General features: G+C 37.2%; 1 protein-coding gene across 2 annotated transcripts in view; it reads right to left on the bottom strand.

Moving 5' to 3' along the window:
• SBF2 (SET binding factor 2) overlaps window positions 1-18299 on the bottom strand; it is a 412105-nt gene that overhangs the window by 52823 nt on the left and 340983 nt on the right. For both annotated transcript variants that reach the window (XM_090264085.1, XM_090264092.1), the window contains exons 21-28: window positions 17396-17469; window positions 15714-15909; window positions 12485-12612; window positions 11251-11426; window positions 8629-8774; window positions 6418-6616; window positions 2628-2824; window positions 417-557 (exon numbers count right to left, since the gene is read on the bottom strand). In XM_090264085.1, coding sequence (XP_090120211.1) covers window positions 417-557; window positions 2628-2824; window positions 6418-6616; window positions 8629-8774; window positions 11251-11426; window positions 12485-12612; window positions 15714-15909; window positions 17396-17469 — 1257 coding nt within the window. The remainder of the gene's footprint in view (window positions 1-416; window positions 558-2627; window positions 2825-6417; window positions 6617-8628; window positions 8775-11250; window positions 11427-12484; window positions 12613-15713; window positions 15910-17395; window positions 17470-18299) is intronic.

The raw sequence follows: 18299 nt of genomic DNA, 5'->3' as shown, positions 1-18299 counted from the left end.
TGCAAATCATAAAAGGCTGCAGAAATTTCAGGAATTTTAAACATGATTTTAATAAATATACATTTAATAAACAGATGTTCATCTTATACACTTAACTTTGTAATAATATTTTAAAGTCTATGTAAAGATTCTAAAAAAAAAAAAAAACCCCAGATGACTTTATTTATGTTCCCCATCTCCTTTCCTATTACTCTTTTAAAAAGGAAATAGTTGAATCTCTAAACTTGGTTCCTATTTACTAGAATTTAACAGTGGTGCCCTGATTTCTAACTAAAAGGAGCCACAGTTATAGCTCCACAAGGTAAAACTTTACGGGGTCATGTTGAACAAACAGTGCCAATAACTAAAGAGATTAACCCTAGGATCGAATGTGACTTCTCAGAGCTATCAAGAACAAAAGTATTATCAAATGTTACCTGGAGGCAGAGCAAGTGCTGGCCTGACAGTGAGGCTGTTATTGCCGCGGAGTTTCTGATGGACAGAAACTGCACTCAGTATGGCCTGTAAATACTTTTCTTGTTCTATGCTGCTGGAAGAGTCTAAAGAGGAGGTAGGAGCTATAAAAGAAAAAAGATATTGAATAAAACAACCTGTCTCTCTGTTAATAAAAGTCTTTTATTTATATGGTTTTTTTATTTTTCTTTATATATACAGTCTTCAGGTTACCACACCCAAACACAGAAACCAGTCCCACTTAAAGCTCCAAACTATCAAATGGCTAATCCTCCTATGATATTGGTTTCACCACACCTACTTCTTGATTGCCTCATCGTCCGCCCAGAAAGGCGGCACAGGACTGTCCTTCCAAGAGCAGGCATTGCTTCTCATTACCCAAGGAACTCAAGATGAAGATCCATAAGAGACGACATCTTGATGATCTCCCCCAGCCATCCTGTCCATGCTGCTTAGGAGTAGAGGATGGAGTGGCCCCTGGGCATCCCGGGATGGGCAGCGGTTAGAATTTCCCAATACTAGTAGCTTTATTCCAATTCTGCCACATGGGCTTAACAGGGGACACGAACTTGCAGGGGTTGTTTGTGGGAAGAGTGGAGGAAGATGGGAGAAGACAGGAGCAGCTACTGTTAGATTCCCTGGTCCTTCTAAAAGATGGGCAAAAAGTATGCACAGATGGAAACAACTGTGCGAGCAATTCTGGGTCGGAGGGGGTCTGAGCCCAGCTTGTGTGGAGTGAAACAGAAATCACTGAAATGGGCTCAGACACTTTATAAAGAGGTATCAGGTGGGTCTTACTAGAAAGACAATAGATATTAACAAGTTCTCTTACAACTCAAATAGGAAATAATTAGAATTTCACAGTTTATCAGTTTTAAGATGCCAATACTATGGTTTATTAAGAAATGTGCCATGCCATTATTTTATGTACTAAGAATAAAAACTGCATTTTAAACTAGGACACAACTCTTTCTGATCACTTCAATTGTAAGATGTATCCCAATTTCAAATATATTAAAATGTAAGCAAATGTATAAGCTCAAAAATATAAAATATAGTAAACATATTAAAAAATCAGAAACTAGTGGAATAAAATAGTTTCAATTTTTTTCCCCACTAAAAGCTCAGTATGTGCTCATCAATGTTCCTGAAATGATTCAGTCATTTTATTTAACTTACATATACTGTGTTCTACTACACCCACTAAATAGCTTGGGAGGATTCCTCAGAGGAGAAACAAGTAAAAGCCAGGTAGAATACATAAAATAGTAACAATATAATATTGTGTGTGTGCTGCCCTCAGCCAACTGAATGATCAAAGGCACACTGGCCAGTTTTTTATTTTCTAGAGGGAAATAGATGAGAATAAAGAAGAGATATCAAAAAGCACATGGTTTTACTGGCTGAATCACAGAACCTGACTTTTTACTTCATTTTGAAAAAAGAAAAAAATGCAACCATCCCTAAATTGGATCTGATATCTTAGTGGCCCATTGTGTAATTTTATTGAGCATCTATTATAAGCTGGAAGTTATGAGAAAGGTCAGCAAAATATAGCTCCTGATTGACTTCAAGGCCTCAGATTTTGTGCTCATAAATATCCTCAGAAAGAGAGAGAGCAGCACTTATTATTTCTGTTTTCTTAAGTTGGCCAACCTCTAGCTTCCTAAAATCCTCTATGCTTGAGACAGCCTGATGCAGCATTTTGGTCACTGGTTTGCTAACTTGTTTTTGCGTGTGTGTGACTTCTAGGAATGAGATAGGGTATTTCAGACCACGTGGGACAGAATCCCTACTTGCCTCTGAAGCTGTTAAATATATCTGAATGCTTCCCAGAAGAAAAGAAAAAAAAATACTATAATTTAGTTCCCATATATGGATATTCTGGTCAGCTGAAATGAAAATAGCCTAGAACCAAACACTTTATTATGTTAATTTCTATTAAGACCCAAATATAGACAGACATATTAAGATGTCAAATTCAAGGTGGAACCCCACATTTTCAAGTGTAGTTCTTATTCAAGTTGTATATGTTGTATATAGTACACTGGGCAAGTGTATACATGCGAGAGGCTTGGTGATACAGAACGACTAGCATTTCCAGGTTTTACTCCTTTTTTTTAGTAATACTTTCAAGTGAAAGGATCATAACTGTGCGGTACAGAGATGCTTACCTGCCTGGGGGGAGTTCTGAGATTTGAAAAGACCAACCACTCCCTTCCCATGGAATCCTCCAGATCGGAGGAGCAGGGTACTGCTTCTTGAGTTCTTCCAACATACAACAGGCAGGCGATTGTGTCGGTAGCAGCGGGCTACTCTTGGTAAACTACTGTCCTGTACAGCTTGAGGTACAACTAAAAGGCCAGGATAGCTTCAGGGACATGGAGGGAAAAAGAGAATGATTTGGGTGGGTGTGGGAGAAGGGTAGGGAGAGGAGAAGGGAGAAGAAATGGGGAGAGTGGGGGAGAGAGAGAATATAAAAACACGAATATCATAATACCATAGCCATTTTCTTTTCTTTTTTTTAAGATCAAATCTTTAAGCTTATTATTTTTTAATTTTTCTGTTGTTTATTTCCCACAGTCATTTTCTAGGACTCAGAAACATTGGTTGAGAGGTAAGAAGTATATTTTAAACATGAAACTCAGTCTCAAATCAGTTCTTCAGGGGTTGAGAAGGCCTAAATGGTGAAAATAGTTAACTCATCCACCAATTTGTAGGTTTGTTTTTTTTTTTGGAAATAAGCCCCTTTCATTGATAGTGCAGACTTTTGCTGAATAACCTCAGCTTAGAAAATAAGGATGTTATGTATAACTATTTTAAAAGTTTTTGTTAAACTGATGATCTCCCTTACCTTACTCACTACGTTTCGTCAACTTGAAATAAAGATTGTAAGATTAATGTGTTAATGCCAATTTTATGAGAATGACAAGTCAAACTGTCATCTCATTAGATTGCTGAAATGACGAGAGACTAGAGTACATTAATATTAGACTGCCTGATATGGTGAAAGGATTAAAAATAAAACCAAATGATTTCTGGTATAAGAACAATATGCTCAAGTGTCAAGAGAGTTTAAATATTTTATTAACGCTAATGTTGATAATATTTTTAAAAGATTAGCTCATAAAACTACAAAATATTATGTTGGGGAAATAGACAAGAGTACCTTGTTTTTATAGATTAATAAATCTAAGGAGAGAGTCAGGATTCAGAGTCATTTCCTTCTATTAGTTTATTTAGAAATATTACACTAAAGAGATTTTTTATTAATAAACTCCCACCTCTAATTCTATACTTTTTGTGTGCTTTTTAAAAAAAATTTTATAGTGGTAAAATACACTTAACATAACATTTAACATGTTAACCATTTTAAGTGTATAAGGCAGTGACATTAAGTACATTTACAATATTTTGTAACCACCTGTCTATTTCCAGGACTTCTAATCTCTTTTCTTGGTATAAACCAGTGCTGGGAGGAGGAGGAAGTTCGGTTTATGGTCATGCAAATCATAACCTTCAATGAGTTTAGTGAATGCTTAACTTTCCCTACTTAACTAGCGATACCTTGGAAGAGTCTGAAAGCCTAGCATGTGCTGCTCTAGGAAGTTACAGGCTGTGTTTTCTAACACCACAAACTGATGAAGAGACCTAGCTGCAGACATAATCATTCACGAAGACTGGAAAAGCAGTTCCACTATTAGGGCCCTCTGTTTCTAACTCCACTTGAATATCTGCTTTTCCTCTCAGCTGTTTCTAGATACACTGATTTTGTGTATTAGATACAGGAGTGTTGCTTAATGGTTTCAGGGGCTGTTTCAGTAACCAGGAAGGAACCAGCATACCCCTTTTCACTCCTTGTCCCCGTCGTGGACTGTCCCCTCCTTTCATGGGACATGAGCACCACATACCATGCTTCCTACGCACAGGATCTAAAACTTGCTTGCTCCCAGGTATGGGCTTGAGTGACAGCTGGAAAAGCACTAGTGCTGGGCAAATATTGTTGAGTCCAAAGACTGGCAGAGGCTACTCTCAGTACTAGTCTCTTTTAGCAAAGGAAGATAAATCCATTTACCCTGCCACCCAGAGCCATCAGCTCTGGGCTTCAGAGTAAGTCTCAAGAGGTAAGACTGGCTTTTAGAAGCTGCTGTGGAAACTCTGTAATCAAAAACTCACACACACACACAAGTGGCCAAAACGTAAATGAATCCATATCACCACCACCCAACTTAGGTCAAGAAGTGGACCATTCCCAGCATCCAAGGAGTTTCCCTTGTGTCTTTTTCCAATCACTATTTCCCATTCCTCCCCCAGGATTACCACTATCCTTGAGTGCCAATAACATGAATGAGTTTTGACTGTTTTTGAATTTTAGAAAAAAGAACCAATAGAAATTATTCTTTTATTTCTAACTTCTTGTGCTCAACATTATGTTTGTCAGATCTATCCATACTATCGCCTATGCTGCCATCTTGACCAGTGGTCTAGCATTAAACTTTTAAAAATTCTGATATTCTTTTTCTTTTAATTGGAGCATTTAGTCAATTTATAAGTAATTTAATACTAATATATTTGAATGTAAATTTATCATCTTACTATTTGCTTTCTATTTGTTCTATCTATTCTATGTTCTCTTTTCTCTCCTTTCTTGCCTTCTTTTGGATTATTTTTTATTATTCCATTTCCTTCCTATTAATAGCTTGAGGGATACATATTATTTTATATCACCATAAATGCTTTATAAGAAGTGTTCTATTACGTTTTTATTTTGTTTCTGACAGGCTGAAATGATAAATGAGGTCTGTTTTCTCACTGGCAGGCATGATTTTGATAGCAAGCTTCCCAAACAGCAGGACATCACACCCTGACACTGTCACTTTTATTAATCTACAAAGAGAATTTAGTTAGAAGGACAAAGTACTCAGGAAAATTACTGCATACTCAACAGAATTACACCCTTCCAGTACTCAATGCAGTTTTTTTAATTTGGCCTAAATCTCAAACTATATTCCTAACTTGTTTTTCAAGTTTCATATTGGTATTATTTGTAAACGAAATTGGCATTTAAAATGAGATATTTATAGTCCTTCAAGAACAGTGGGGTTGAAAGTAAGAGTAACATTGAGACAACTTTCTAAAATATGTATGGGGGTTACAATTTATAAAGTGCTTTCACAGAATTATTCTATTTATTCAAACCAGGAATTTATAAATACAAAGAAAAGACTTTCTCTGGAGATGGTAATGACTGAACTGTGGTAAGTAAAAATATAGTTTTAAAAAACATAAAGCATGGCACAGGGCTTAACCAATAGACGCAACAAGAGGTAAGAATAGAAAAAAGAAAATGTGCTCCTTTACATTTTTTAAGTAATATCCCTTGAAAATATTCTAATTAGACAGCATAAGAAACCCTGTCTATACTTGGGTGAGCAAATTACAGCCTGGGGGCCAAAACAGGCTCCGCCCTTTCATTCGCTACTGTCTATGGCCACTTTTATGGCAGAGTTGAGTAGTTGCAACAAGAGACCATATAGCCAGCAAAACTGAAAATATGTATTATACGGTCTTTTAAAGAAAAAATTTGTAGTCCCCTGGCCAATAGCAGACTTTCATCTTGCCTATCTTCCTGGACAAGTCCTATTCTTACTCCAGTTACCTTCAGGCATGGTAGAAAAGAGGCAAATGGGAAAAGACACAGAAGGGAAATTCATAAAGGGGACAAAAACTATTGCTACCTTTCACCTTCTGCTCTAATACAGGCACTGTTGGGTGATGTGAATGCCAATGAGGTGCTTGCTCATGCTTCATAAAGTGTCTCTTAATCACACATATCCCTGGAGAACTTGCTCCTATTTTCTGACATGTTTCTCTCTCTCTGGGCTATGAATGCAAACAGCTCATTCAAGACTCAAATGGAGGGAAGGAAAGAAAGGCTCTTTTTGGAGCCCCTAACATACTTACCTCCGGCAGAGTGAATACATCCTGTTGGAAGCAGTGATTCGAAAATGCTCTGGTTTTGAGCGAGAAGAGCTGCCACTTATGGTTCCCAAACCTAAACGTTGGTAGTCTCTGAAACAAGCTTTTTCCACTAACTGTTCCATTGTAGACTTCTCTGAGGTCTTCAGAGTAGTACTTGTGGGCAGTTCACTCTCATCTGAAACTGTGTTGGCAGAAACAGGTTTTTAAAAAAGGATACAGCTCAAAGTAGAAGATGAAAAACTTCCTTTTGAAGAAGATTCTCAAACCAAGAGAGGTTTATATTAAGGCTGCAGGTCTATGTAAATCACAAATCATGTAACTTCTAGGAGAAATCATTATGTTCAAAAATTTTTGAACAGTAATGAATAGTGAAGAAATAAAATACCATGAGCTCAATTGACCCAAAATGAGAGAGGAATTAACTCAAAATATCTTTTTGACATTTTGAATTCATTACTCATGGTTTTGTTTAAGTCAGGCTTGCTTATTAATGCCAAAGTGTAGTGATTTCTATTTAGGACTCTAGAATAAACACTGAACTTTGTCAGAAGCTAATCCATCAGTAAAGTTAATCTTTAATATGATCACTATACAAACTCATCACCTAGGTTTCAGTTAACTTTTCAGAGCATAAACTTTCATTAGAAATTTCTAGATTAAGCAGAAGCTCATTAGTGGGAAAAGATCTTTCTTAGAGAGGAATAAAGAAGTTACACTTTTTCTATGGAAATATTTTTGTCAGAGGGTGTGGTATACATGGGAAACCCCCTTACAATTTTGCAATCACAGGTTACAGAATCCTTTAAGATTTTAGATGTGGAAAAAGTTACCCAATAATCAACTATTTTAGGGAGGCTTAAAAAAAACACATTACAAGTTGGTATTACATGTTCTAACTAAAAAAGGTTCTATTGTTAAAAACTGTCTGAATGGACTTTTCTATTTATTTTTAAAGTAAGAGAAGTCAAATTAAAGCTTTCAAAGTTTGTTGGAAATGTTCTCAAAGTTATAATGTCAGAGGGGAAAATATGACGCTTTCATTAAAAGAAAGAAACTTAGCCTATACCTACCAATACCACAAATAAATAACTTTGTGTATTTGCATTGTGTAGTTTGTGAACTTCACAATGCAAATACATTATCAGGTATCGGTTTTGTATAGCCTTTTTATTTTCAGAGGAGCCAAGATCATTACATAATTTGGTCCTTGGTGGAATAACTATCATAGAATATAGTTTTTGTTCCATGATATCATACACACTTTGGATTAGAAGAGCCAAAAGTGATGGGTAGCGATACTTTTTTTAGGGCTTTCCATGTGACTATGCGAGGCCAGGGTTCCAACAAATGGTCACTTCAGGAATGTAATGGTGAGTCTTTTCATTGCCTCCAGGGGCAAGCTTATAGGGACACATACTAAAATGGAGACCTTCAGCCGCCAGTGATATATCTCAAGATGAGACTTATTATTATCATTATTATTATTATTTTGTAATTATATAAACACTGGTGATGGATTCTAAGATCCTGAGAAGGAAAAGGATACAATGGCAACCCACTTCTCTATTGGATCAAATTCTCCCTCATGTTAATTCCATAAGCATACTTGATTCTTGGTTAAGGAAGAGAAAACAGTCAATAAGGCCTTTTGCTACTGGTTTTCGGACCCTGGTTTCTTGAATGAGAGGTATCTTAGCTTCCCAAATTCTGCCCTTTTAAATACTTAGCAGGCATTTAAAAAAATCATCTAAAAATTCTTTCATTTTAGATCCTCCATTTTAAGAACATCCACAATATTCTCACCAAGAACCCAAATCTTCAATTGCAAATATCCAATGTTCTTATTTTCTTATTCTTAATCCATAGCAATAATGTACAGGGACTACTTTATAACTAAATTTCTTGTGCAGTGGGGTTTCTTCCTTTCTGCCAATAATAAGACCCACATAGCCATGGCCAATCAGCGCTCCAGATTTAGTGAAGAAGTATAATTTAACAAAATCTTATATGAACAATAGAATATTAGGATTTTTTAAAAAGTTCTAATAAGCTGTTAAGTGCCTCCAATCTTTTTATGAGATGTAGGTTTTTGTGAGTCAGGTTTAGGTGCAAGTAGTCTTAGTCTCTTATTCTTATTCATATAAGGAGAAAAAATAAAACTGATTCATGAAGGGAAAACAAGTTCTCACATACCAGATATGTCATCTTCCTCATTCCATCCAGCACGATTCACCCTCTCTTCCACAATGGTCCCTGTCCTCTTCTTCAGTAAATACTGACGCCCAATGGTCATTTTCCCTGCTCTTTTGGCACCTTTCACAATCGTTTTTGAGAAGGTGCTACAAGTCATAAAACCAAAGAGAATGTGCACTTTATATGAAGCTACCACTCGTAGTTTTGATACCTCCATAGCTCAGTTTGCTTCTTCTCCACTTCCACAGCTACTTGTGTTACCCAGACCTTCATTAAGACTCTCCTTCTTTAGATAACTTTTTATATGGCAGCAGACTAATTTCCAATAAAATACTGTTGTCATCAGAACGCTGCTTTAGGCAAAAAGTCCCAGAACCTAGAGTGGGACACTACTTATGACCCCCAATCTAAACTCCTCAGTTTGGCTTTCTGGTCAAGCATGCCCCTAGCCCACTCTGGGTACCCACACCACTGCCTCCTCCAGTTCCCACAAACCTTGTGGAAGTCCTGCGAGGAAGCCAGCCTGCCCCCTCCACTGATGCAGACTCTGCTCCCCCATAGGCTTTTCTCTGAGATCATATGAAAATTATAGTTGGCAACACCCCACTTCTTAAATGCTTTGAATGCTACATCTGGTATTCTACTTTCTGATGCTATAAACCTTCCGAGACACAGGAAAGAGTAAAATATGTCCCCTTTTTGTGAGGAGAGATCAGGAATTTGAGCATCCTTTTGAGAAGGAGCTTTAAGCAAAGGGAAACTAGTATGTAAATGACATGGACCTAAAAATACTTCATTTATTTATATAGTTTACCTTTTCTTGCTGATAGAAAATCTGGGTATAGAGTATCTATAATCCAGAGAATTAAACAAAGAACCTGTTTCCTAAATAATCGTATTGAGATGGAGGTTTCAAATAAGATTGTTTTTGATTACATTCTTCTCTACCACAAAGAACAGAACTCTTTGTGTTTTCTTGCCGTAAGGATTCTTTTATTGTCCAATAGTTTGACCAGACCCTGTCTTTAATCATTTGAAATGTAAACCTGCAGGTTATGAAACATATTTTAGATAATTGTTAGAAATCATAAAATACTGGGATTTCCTAAATTAAAGCTTATTGTGAATCACTTCAAGTATAATTCAAACTCAATGTGACTTTTGAAAATTTTTTTCAACTAGAGCTATAGCTCTGTTTTATATAATCAAGACAATTCTAAGACATTTAAAATTTTAAATCTCTTTTGCTATATCTCTTTTGTAGCTGGATAGTATAAGTTTAATACAATAAGCTTAACTTTATATATACGTATATGTAAATTTTCCCCAGATAGTTTCTACAACATGAAACGCCATAAAAAGTTTTGCTTCTTCCACAGAGGGCTGGGATAATGAATATCAAAGGCTCCTCTGTGCCTACGCAATGCTAAGACAAGATGCTTGGTTCACCCTTAAACACCTAGGAAGCTATTCATGCTTCAGCATATCATACCTGGATATGTGTGCTTTGTTTCACTCTCTTTCGCTCACCACCTGTTAAATGCACCTAGCTATGCATCTGAGAAATGATACACTGTCTGGAACCTCAGCTCTCCTATAATGCCCAGCCTACTTCACTTTCAGGCAAAGGAAAAGCTTTTTTTTTTCTTTAAAGTCTGTAGAGTACTCCCTAATATGTAACTTGTATTGGCAGATACCCAGATTCCAAAATATTAATGATGGAAGAGCTGAAGTATTAGCCCCTATGTTTTATCACTAATTGAAGAGAATTTTAAAGCAGTTGTTAGTTTGTAATAACTGAAATTTAAGTTTCAACATAAATTTCTAAAAATTTTCATCAGAAAATTAGGGCTCCTACTAAAGAAATATGATAACTAAATATAATGCCTGATCCTGGACTGGATCCTTTACTAGGCAGGAAAAACAAGTAGTTACAAAGGATCATTAGAAAAATTTAAATATGAACTCTGGGTAAATGTAAGTTTTATGCCAACTAAATTTCCTGGTTGTGATTACTGTACAGTGGTTACATAAGATAATATCTTTGTTTTTAGCAAATAGACTGATGTATTTAAGGATAAAGAGGAGTTATGCCTGTAACTCAAATGGTTTAGAAAATATATATATGAGAGAGAATGATAAAGAAAATGGAGCAAAATATAAACAATTGTAAATATGGGTAAAGTCTATGCAGGATTTTTTGTACTAGGTTGTAACTTTTCTGTAAATTTGAAATTTTATTAAAATAAAAAGTTACAAAAAAATAAAAAGAAAAAAATAAAGGCTCCCATTTTTGCATCAAAGCAAAACTGTCTACTAGCCCTGGATAGTAAATGAAAACAGAATGGATTGCTCAAAGTGATCTTTATAGAAAAAAGGGAAAATAGAATTTCACATTTAAAAATGCATCACGAGCAACAGACATGATAGTCAAGCCTGTTGTAGCTTTAAATTTTGAAACCTGTTACAAATATCAATGCTGCTTTCTGAGCTGGGTCCAATGGGCTTGACAGAATGGCAAATAAAGAGAGCAGTCTTTGTACCTTGACCCAAAGGCTAGGTCACTTTCCCTGATAGTCGGCTATGGAGGGCTAAAATGAAGAAACTAGACTGTCTTCTTACCGAAAGGAAGTGTTCTTTTCCTTCTGCTTGGGTAAAATTATTTGCTGGGTAGTTTGTCCAGCAGCAAAAGCAAAGGTGGTAAAAATGGACTGAGGATAACGGAACTTCATCAGCTGTTTCTTAAAGATCTCTACTACTTCTGGACTCACTTCTTCATCAAATGCTACTTTAATCAACTAGAGACAAAAGAGATTAAACACATCAGAAACATTAAGGATTTCTCTCCTCAAATTACTAAAATAACAATAATAAATGGCAAGAGTTTGGAGGTTGAAGGGAGCTTGGATATCATGGGATACAATTTTAAAATTTTAAAAATAAAAATTATGGCTCACAGAGGCTTAACTGACATAACTAGGAAGAAAAATCAAGTATCTTGAAGTTGGGTTGCTTTCCAACTATCTTTTCTATGATGGGACAGGGAAATTAGCTTATAGTGGCTGAAGGAGGAAACATGTCCTTCTCATTTCTCAACTGTTGGTTCTAGACAGGGAATTTGGCCTATCCAGGTGTCTTCCTCCCCAGAGATACTATAAATCTAGTAAGAAAAAATTCAATGTGACTAGAATTCTAACCCGCATAGCCAGGCAACCTTCTAATTTAGAGTCCTTTGGCAGTTGGAACAATGAAGAAATAACAGGAAGTCACTGCGCTCAGGTGATGGGAGGAGGTCTGGAGCCCAGAGAGGGGCAGTCTTACATTTCCCACAATTAGCATATGGAGCAACTAGGGAGGACTTCTTGACCTGAAGGAATGAGGAAAGAACTGGAGCCCATGGAATCCGAGAAGTCAGAGACAAAGCATGAAGAATAGCAAGGAAAAAAACCTAGGAAAAGACCACTCATTCAGAGCCTGGCCTGCATCAGTAATTCTGCCAGTTCTGGTATGTTCAGAGCTCCCCGAAACAGGTGCCGCGGGCATTGCTTCTTGTGTAAAGGGTTTCTCCGACACAACTGAGGCATGACGTGACAGACAGCAAGTTAGCTGCGTGTGTCTGAATTTATAAGATCACTCAATATCGACAGATAACCTATTGATATTCTGAGTTGGCCACAGGGCTCAGGAGATGAGGGGTTAAATCCAAGACTGTGTGTTACACTGTCAAAGATGATCCTCTCAGACCCATCGATCCTCCTCATCCACTAAATGCTGACCACGTGACCACAGAAAGTGGCCGTGAAATCATTTGTAGAAAACTTTTAAATAACAGAAGAATGGCTCCCTTTTTTAATACCTGAAAAGATGCTGATGTGATCTGCAGGCCTTCTTGCATGTTCTGCTGCAGCTGGTTCTGCATTGTGATCTTCTTCTCCTTGGTGATGGAGGCAATTGGAAAGCTTCGCATAACTGTCTGCTCACCAACTATAGGAAGACAGGGCATAGGCTCAGCAATAGCACATTACAGTACATTTCTATAACCTCTGCTGCTCATTTCATCAGCCTCTGCTGGAGAAATGTGTCTGGAGAGGGCAATGCCCAGGAATGCAGTGAGAAGAAACGCCATGATTCTGGAATCCCATTCATTAACTTTACTGCACGGCAATTCACCCCTGAGACACAGTCCCTCCTCAGAGTCAGGAAACTGTCATCGCCTGCCCGCTTCCGTGCTATCTTCTCCAAGCTCTGTGTGCCACACAGGGTTACCTGGTTTAAGGCAATCCTACAGGAAGGGCAGGTTTTATACAGAAAAATAGAAGTATCTTCAAATATTGAGAAGACAGTTATGCTATTCAATGTAAAAATTAAGCAGAGGAGAAAGGTTTTTAAAGTGTGTTTATGTGTGTGTTGAAAGACGTTGTACTCCATGTATGTGCCTTTGGAAGACAGAGGCCTGGGCTTAGGCCTGAGGTTTTTATATTAAATCAAAAAGGGAAAATACAAATAATTATTTATCAATTGCCTGAGGTTATGAAGATGAGCGTCTGGCGAAGAAGTGCCACATGTGAAGCCTCCCTTGGAGAGCTCACAGATCCCCAGGGGACAGTAGAGTCACACATGCAATATAACAACACGTAATTAGCTACTAGCTTTGAGGGAACAAGGCTTTAAATACTTCAGAAAGGGCAAAGACTTCTGTGTGCTGGATTGCTACAGAATGATCCCTGGGGGAAGTGACAGGGAAGGTGAGCTTTGAAGAGAGTGTAGGTTTGGATTTATAGAGGGAAGAAGGGAGGGCAGTTCAGACAGCCACACCAGTAACAGCAGGAACAACAGGCAAGGCCCCTCAGCTAGTAAACCAGAGGGGTGACACCTGGATCAGGTTTATGTGACTTAAGTGCCAATATACTTATCTACTCATCATCATCAGAATTCCTTATTTCTTGGACCTGTCAATTCCTAGCCTGGAATATTCTGATTATCCTTTTATATTAAGCTCATACCCAGAAGCTAAACAGAATTGGGGTGTACACAGGATTTCATAGATGTATTCGACAACCTATGCTTACATAACACATGTAAAATGATCAAATTCCTGTGGGTCATTAAAGGACAAATAGTAGATGAAAAATTTAAAAAGAGAAATAAACTAAAAGAGGTAAATAAAAAGATTTCTTCTAATAAAAATAATTTTCCTGAAATGTGAAATCAACCTCAAAATTGACAGGATAAAACAAGAGAACAACACAAGCTTTCACACTAAGCATACCATTGATTTGTTTAAAATAAATAAATTAGAGCAATTTAAATGACCAACAGTCTCATATATTTATATGTCCAGTATGTATTCTTATGGTCATTGAACTCATAAAAGTCAAAGCACAAAAAAATCATAAGTACTGGATACTTAGTTTATTTTAAAGTACATATGCTTTCAAATATAAATGTAATTTAAGTATAATAATATCACAGGAAAAATTTTGCTCATTTTCACTCGTTATAATGAGCACTACTATTCCCATAGATTCATTTTGCTTATTGAAATTAATGAGCTTTTTGCTTATTATACAGTAAACAATCTTTTATGACTAAGATAACGAACCATTTTGATTCTATCCACACAAGAATTATACAACTGTGAGATTTTCAAGGCATTACATTTTATTTTTATTTTTTTATCACTGTGTGGTTGCTTCTCACGCGCCCCCAACTGGGGACCTGATGTGCAACCTAGTCATGTGCCCTGACTGGGAATCGAACCAGCAACACTTGGTTCGCAGGCCGACGCTCAATCCGCTGAGCCACAGCAGCCAGGGCTCTCAAGGCATTACATTTTATATGTCTGAATTCCACTGTCTAACCAAATGTACAGCACCAAGTATGTACTTATCAAATGCTGCTGAGTAACTTCAGGTGAGGAAGGAACTTAGTGGTCACTTAGCCCAGTAATTCCCAGTCCTCAGGATGCATCACAGTCACTTCTGGGGGTTAAAAATACACAGATGCCTAGGTCTCTGCATCCTTAGAATCCTAATTCAGACCTGAATTCAACTGTTTGAGAGTTGGGTCCAGGACTAGTAGTTAAAAGAAAAGAAAAAAAAAAAATATATATACATATATATGTATATATATATATTTTGGAGAGAGAAGAGGGAAGACAGAGAGAGAGAACATCTATTAGTTGCCTCCCATATACACCCTGAACAGGGATCGAACCCACAATCTTTTGGTGTATAAGACAACTCTCTAACCGACAGAGCCACACTGGCAAGGGTGGTATTTTTTTTAAAGTTTTCTAGAGAATTCAAATTCATCAGTCAAGGTTTGTGAACCACTGCATTATCACTAATCAAGCTCAATTCCCTCATTTTATCAAAGGGGGAAAATGAAACCTAGAGAGATTAGGGGATTTAAGGTACCAAGATTGGTCACAGCAATCTAAATCTGAGCTTGATTTGGAGTCCGACAGTTTTACCCAAACCCAATATGTTTTCCATCAGCCAGAATAGTTTATATAGAGAGTCCAGTGATTTTAAGGAGACGATTCAGACTTGATAGGACATGCTATGCCTTCCTAATATAGCAGACCGTGTAGGGTGACAGAAAATAGAAACAGAAGTCGAGGGAATTTAGTGAACAGAAGTTGTCTGCTAAGAGGGAAGGGAGGTTAGTTGAAATGGGATGACAGGGGGTGGTGTTAGTTAGTTGGTGCTGTACAACCCTGTGATGCTTAGCACATTGTTCCAAAATTTAGCTGTACAGTGAACTGTAGAACTCAGAAAGATGGGGCAAATCAGCAAGGGGCATTGTTACCAACCAGATACTGTGCATGTTCCTAGGTCACAATATGCTGCCAGTGAAATTATGACCATTTCAGTGAATTTAAGAAGATACCCTTGATTCTCCAAGTAAGAATCTATGATCCAGATTATCATAAGCTGTGTTAGACAAAAGTATTCTAAAAAATGTGTGGCAAAAGGCTTACTTTGAATCTGAAATGATCTGAAAACCACTGACATAGATGGAATCAAATCCTCACGTAGCACATACATATCCAGGTTCTGATGCCGTAACAAGAACTGTACCTAGCTGGTCATGGGGAGTCCCTCTGAACAGAACTCTGTATGTGGTGAGGAACAAGGCTCCTTCTGCTGGCAGCAGCTGAGGGCCTCCAAGAAGACCTCCAGTGGCTTCTTCTCTTCCATCAGGATCCAATAGGACTCGAAGACCTTCACAGACAAGTTCTTCCCCTGGCAGTAGAGCAGGTCTAAGAATCTTGGGCTAACAACAGAAAAAATATTTTGAACATTACTCTTGTGGGGTTTCTAACACTTAGACAAGTTTATCGTCCCAGTTACAGATCTAAAAAACTTCAGCCAGACTTCTCAAATAGCCAAAGTGAGAAAACTGATTTGGGAAGAGGCAGAAATGTCATATCTGCATGCATACGTGAAAAGATTCTTTGTAGCATCACTTATTAAAAGGAAAATAAAAAATGTTTGAAACATGTATTCAATACAATCATTTAAAAAAATGACATGAATCTTTAAGTGTTAACATAAAATGATATTCAGAATACACTGTTAAGTAAGAAAAACCAAGTTGCAAACCACTATGTATATTATAATCCCTGTTTTGGAGAAAAAAAAGAAAATTTTGAGAATATGAAACAAACTGTCAAAGGTGGTGCCATCATGGTTGAGGGCAGTGGCAGAGAAGTGTAGGCAAGACCCTGAGAGACTTTCATTTTGTACAATGTGTATTTCTTTAACGCTTCAATTTTATACAAAGAGCACTGCTATGCTTGTAAATTAAAAAAAAAAAAAGTACTTAAAAAAATGGATGTGCCTTTAAAAAGACCCACCTTTCTTGGTCCTTAGTCAAGATTAACACAATAAATGACCAAGTAATGAACATTTAAACATCTTGGAAAATAAGGAACCACATGATACTCTCCTCTGAAGAGTTAGTTCAGTAATAGAAAAAAAACCCATCTCTCCTGAAGATGTTACTTTTTAGACAAGAAATAAAAGCTGTATACATCAGCATTATTCTTTTTCTTGGCTCTAAGAAGCTCAGAGCTAAATGTAAAGCCAAAGCATAATGAACACTGTGTCTCAGATTTCTGATAGACTTATCTTTCCTATCCATCTGGCTTCTGATTTCTCATTTGAATTTATTTTAATAATTCTGTTGTATAGGTAAGAGGGTTGTGAACCCTAATCCACAGACTGGTGCCGGACTAGCTGCAAGATAGTTATCTAGGAGACTTGTTAGAATACAGATTCCCAGGCCAAGTCCCAGGGTACTCCATTTGGGACTAAGGAAAGAGGAGACTGGGGTAAGGTTCAGGACTCTCAATTTTTTATAGACTTTCCAGATACTTGTGATGTATGCTCATAATGTATACAGATTTAAGGACCTGGTATTTTTATGGTAATTGTCTTAAGTCATTTTTTTTTGGAAGTAGGCAAGGCATAAAATCTTGGCTTGGGCTTGGAAGTTAGAATGTTCATAATTTATGCTCTGAATATAAAAGCAGACTCAACAAGAGGTTACTATTGCCCCTTTGTTGAATCCGCTATTTAGTATCCTTTTTATGAGGATCTACATGATGAACTTCTCTGAAAGTTTAATGTATCATTAAAACTGGAGCTGGTCTCTGTAAAAGGTTAGGAGAAGGTACTTTCTGGGGCACAAGAGTCTGTTATTGCTGTTTTTAAGAAGAGATGTTATACCGTGAAAGCATGTGGTCTGAAATAATTACCTTCTGTATAGGTGGAAGTCTTCTACTCTCTCGATGCACTGCTTCTAGGGTCTCAATGTGCATAGCTACAATTCCTAGGATGAGTCAGAGGATTTAACATGAAAGAGCACAAAACATGCAGAATTACAACAAATTCTGGATATTTAAGATTTAAAAACTAATCAATTTTGGTGGCTCCTAAAAGAGTTAAACATAAGACTCAGCAGCAACTCCTAGGGATATACCCAAAAGAATTGAAAATAAAGATTCACACAGACAGTTGAATGTGAAGATTCATAGTAGCACTATTCCCAATAGCCAGAAGGTGGGAACAATCCAAGTGTCCACCAACAGATGAATGGATAAACAAAATGTAGTACACTGTACAACAGAATATTATTCAGCTATAAAAAGGAATGAAGTTCTTGACCTGGCTGGTGTGGCTCAGTGGGTTGAGCATGAGTCTGTGAACCCAAAGGTCACAGGTTCAATTCCCTGTCAGGGCACATGCCTGAGTTGCGGGCCAGGTTCCTGGTTGGGGGTGTGCGAGAAGCAACCAATCGATGTTTCTTTTGCACATTGGTGTTTCTCTCCCTCTCTATCTCCCTCCTTACCTCTCTTTCTCTCTCTCTAAAAAATAAATAAAATCTTAAAACAAATAAAAAGACAATATTCATTTATACCTTAAAAAAAAATGAAGTTCTGATACTTGCTACTACATGGATGAACCTTGAAAACATCATGCAAAGTAAAATAAGTCAGACTCTAAAGGACAGGTAGTGTATGACTTCACTTATATGCAGTATCTTGAATAGGCAAATTCATAGAGATAGAAAGCAGATTAGAGGTTACCCGGCACCAGGGGGTAGATAACAGGGAGTTATTGCTTAATGGGTATAGAGTGTCTGTTTTGGAGTGATGTAGA

This window comes from Furipterus horrens, unplaced genomic scaffold (assembly GCF_987537825.1).
Source record: "Furipterus horrens unplaced genomic scaffold, mFurHor1.1.pri manual_scaffold_2, whole genome shotgun sequence".
Taxonomy (NCBI): Eukaryota; Metazoa; Chordata; class Mammalia; order Chiroptera; family Furipteridae; genus Furipterus; species Furipterus horrens.
Note: the sequence above shows the minus strand (reverse complement) of the source record. Positions and strands in the feature narration are given on the sequence as shown.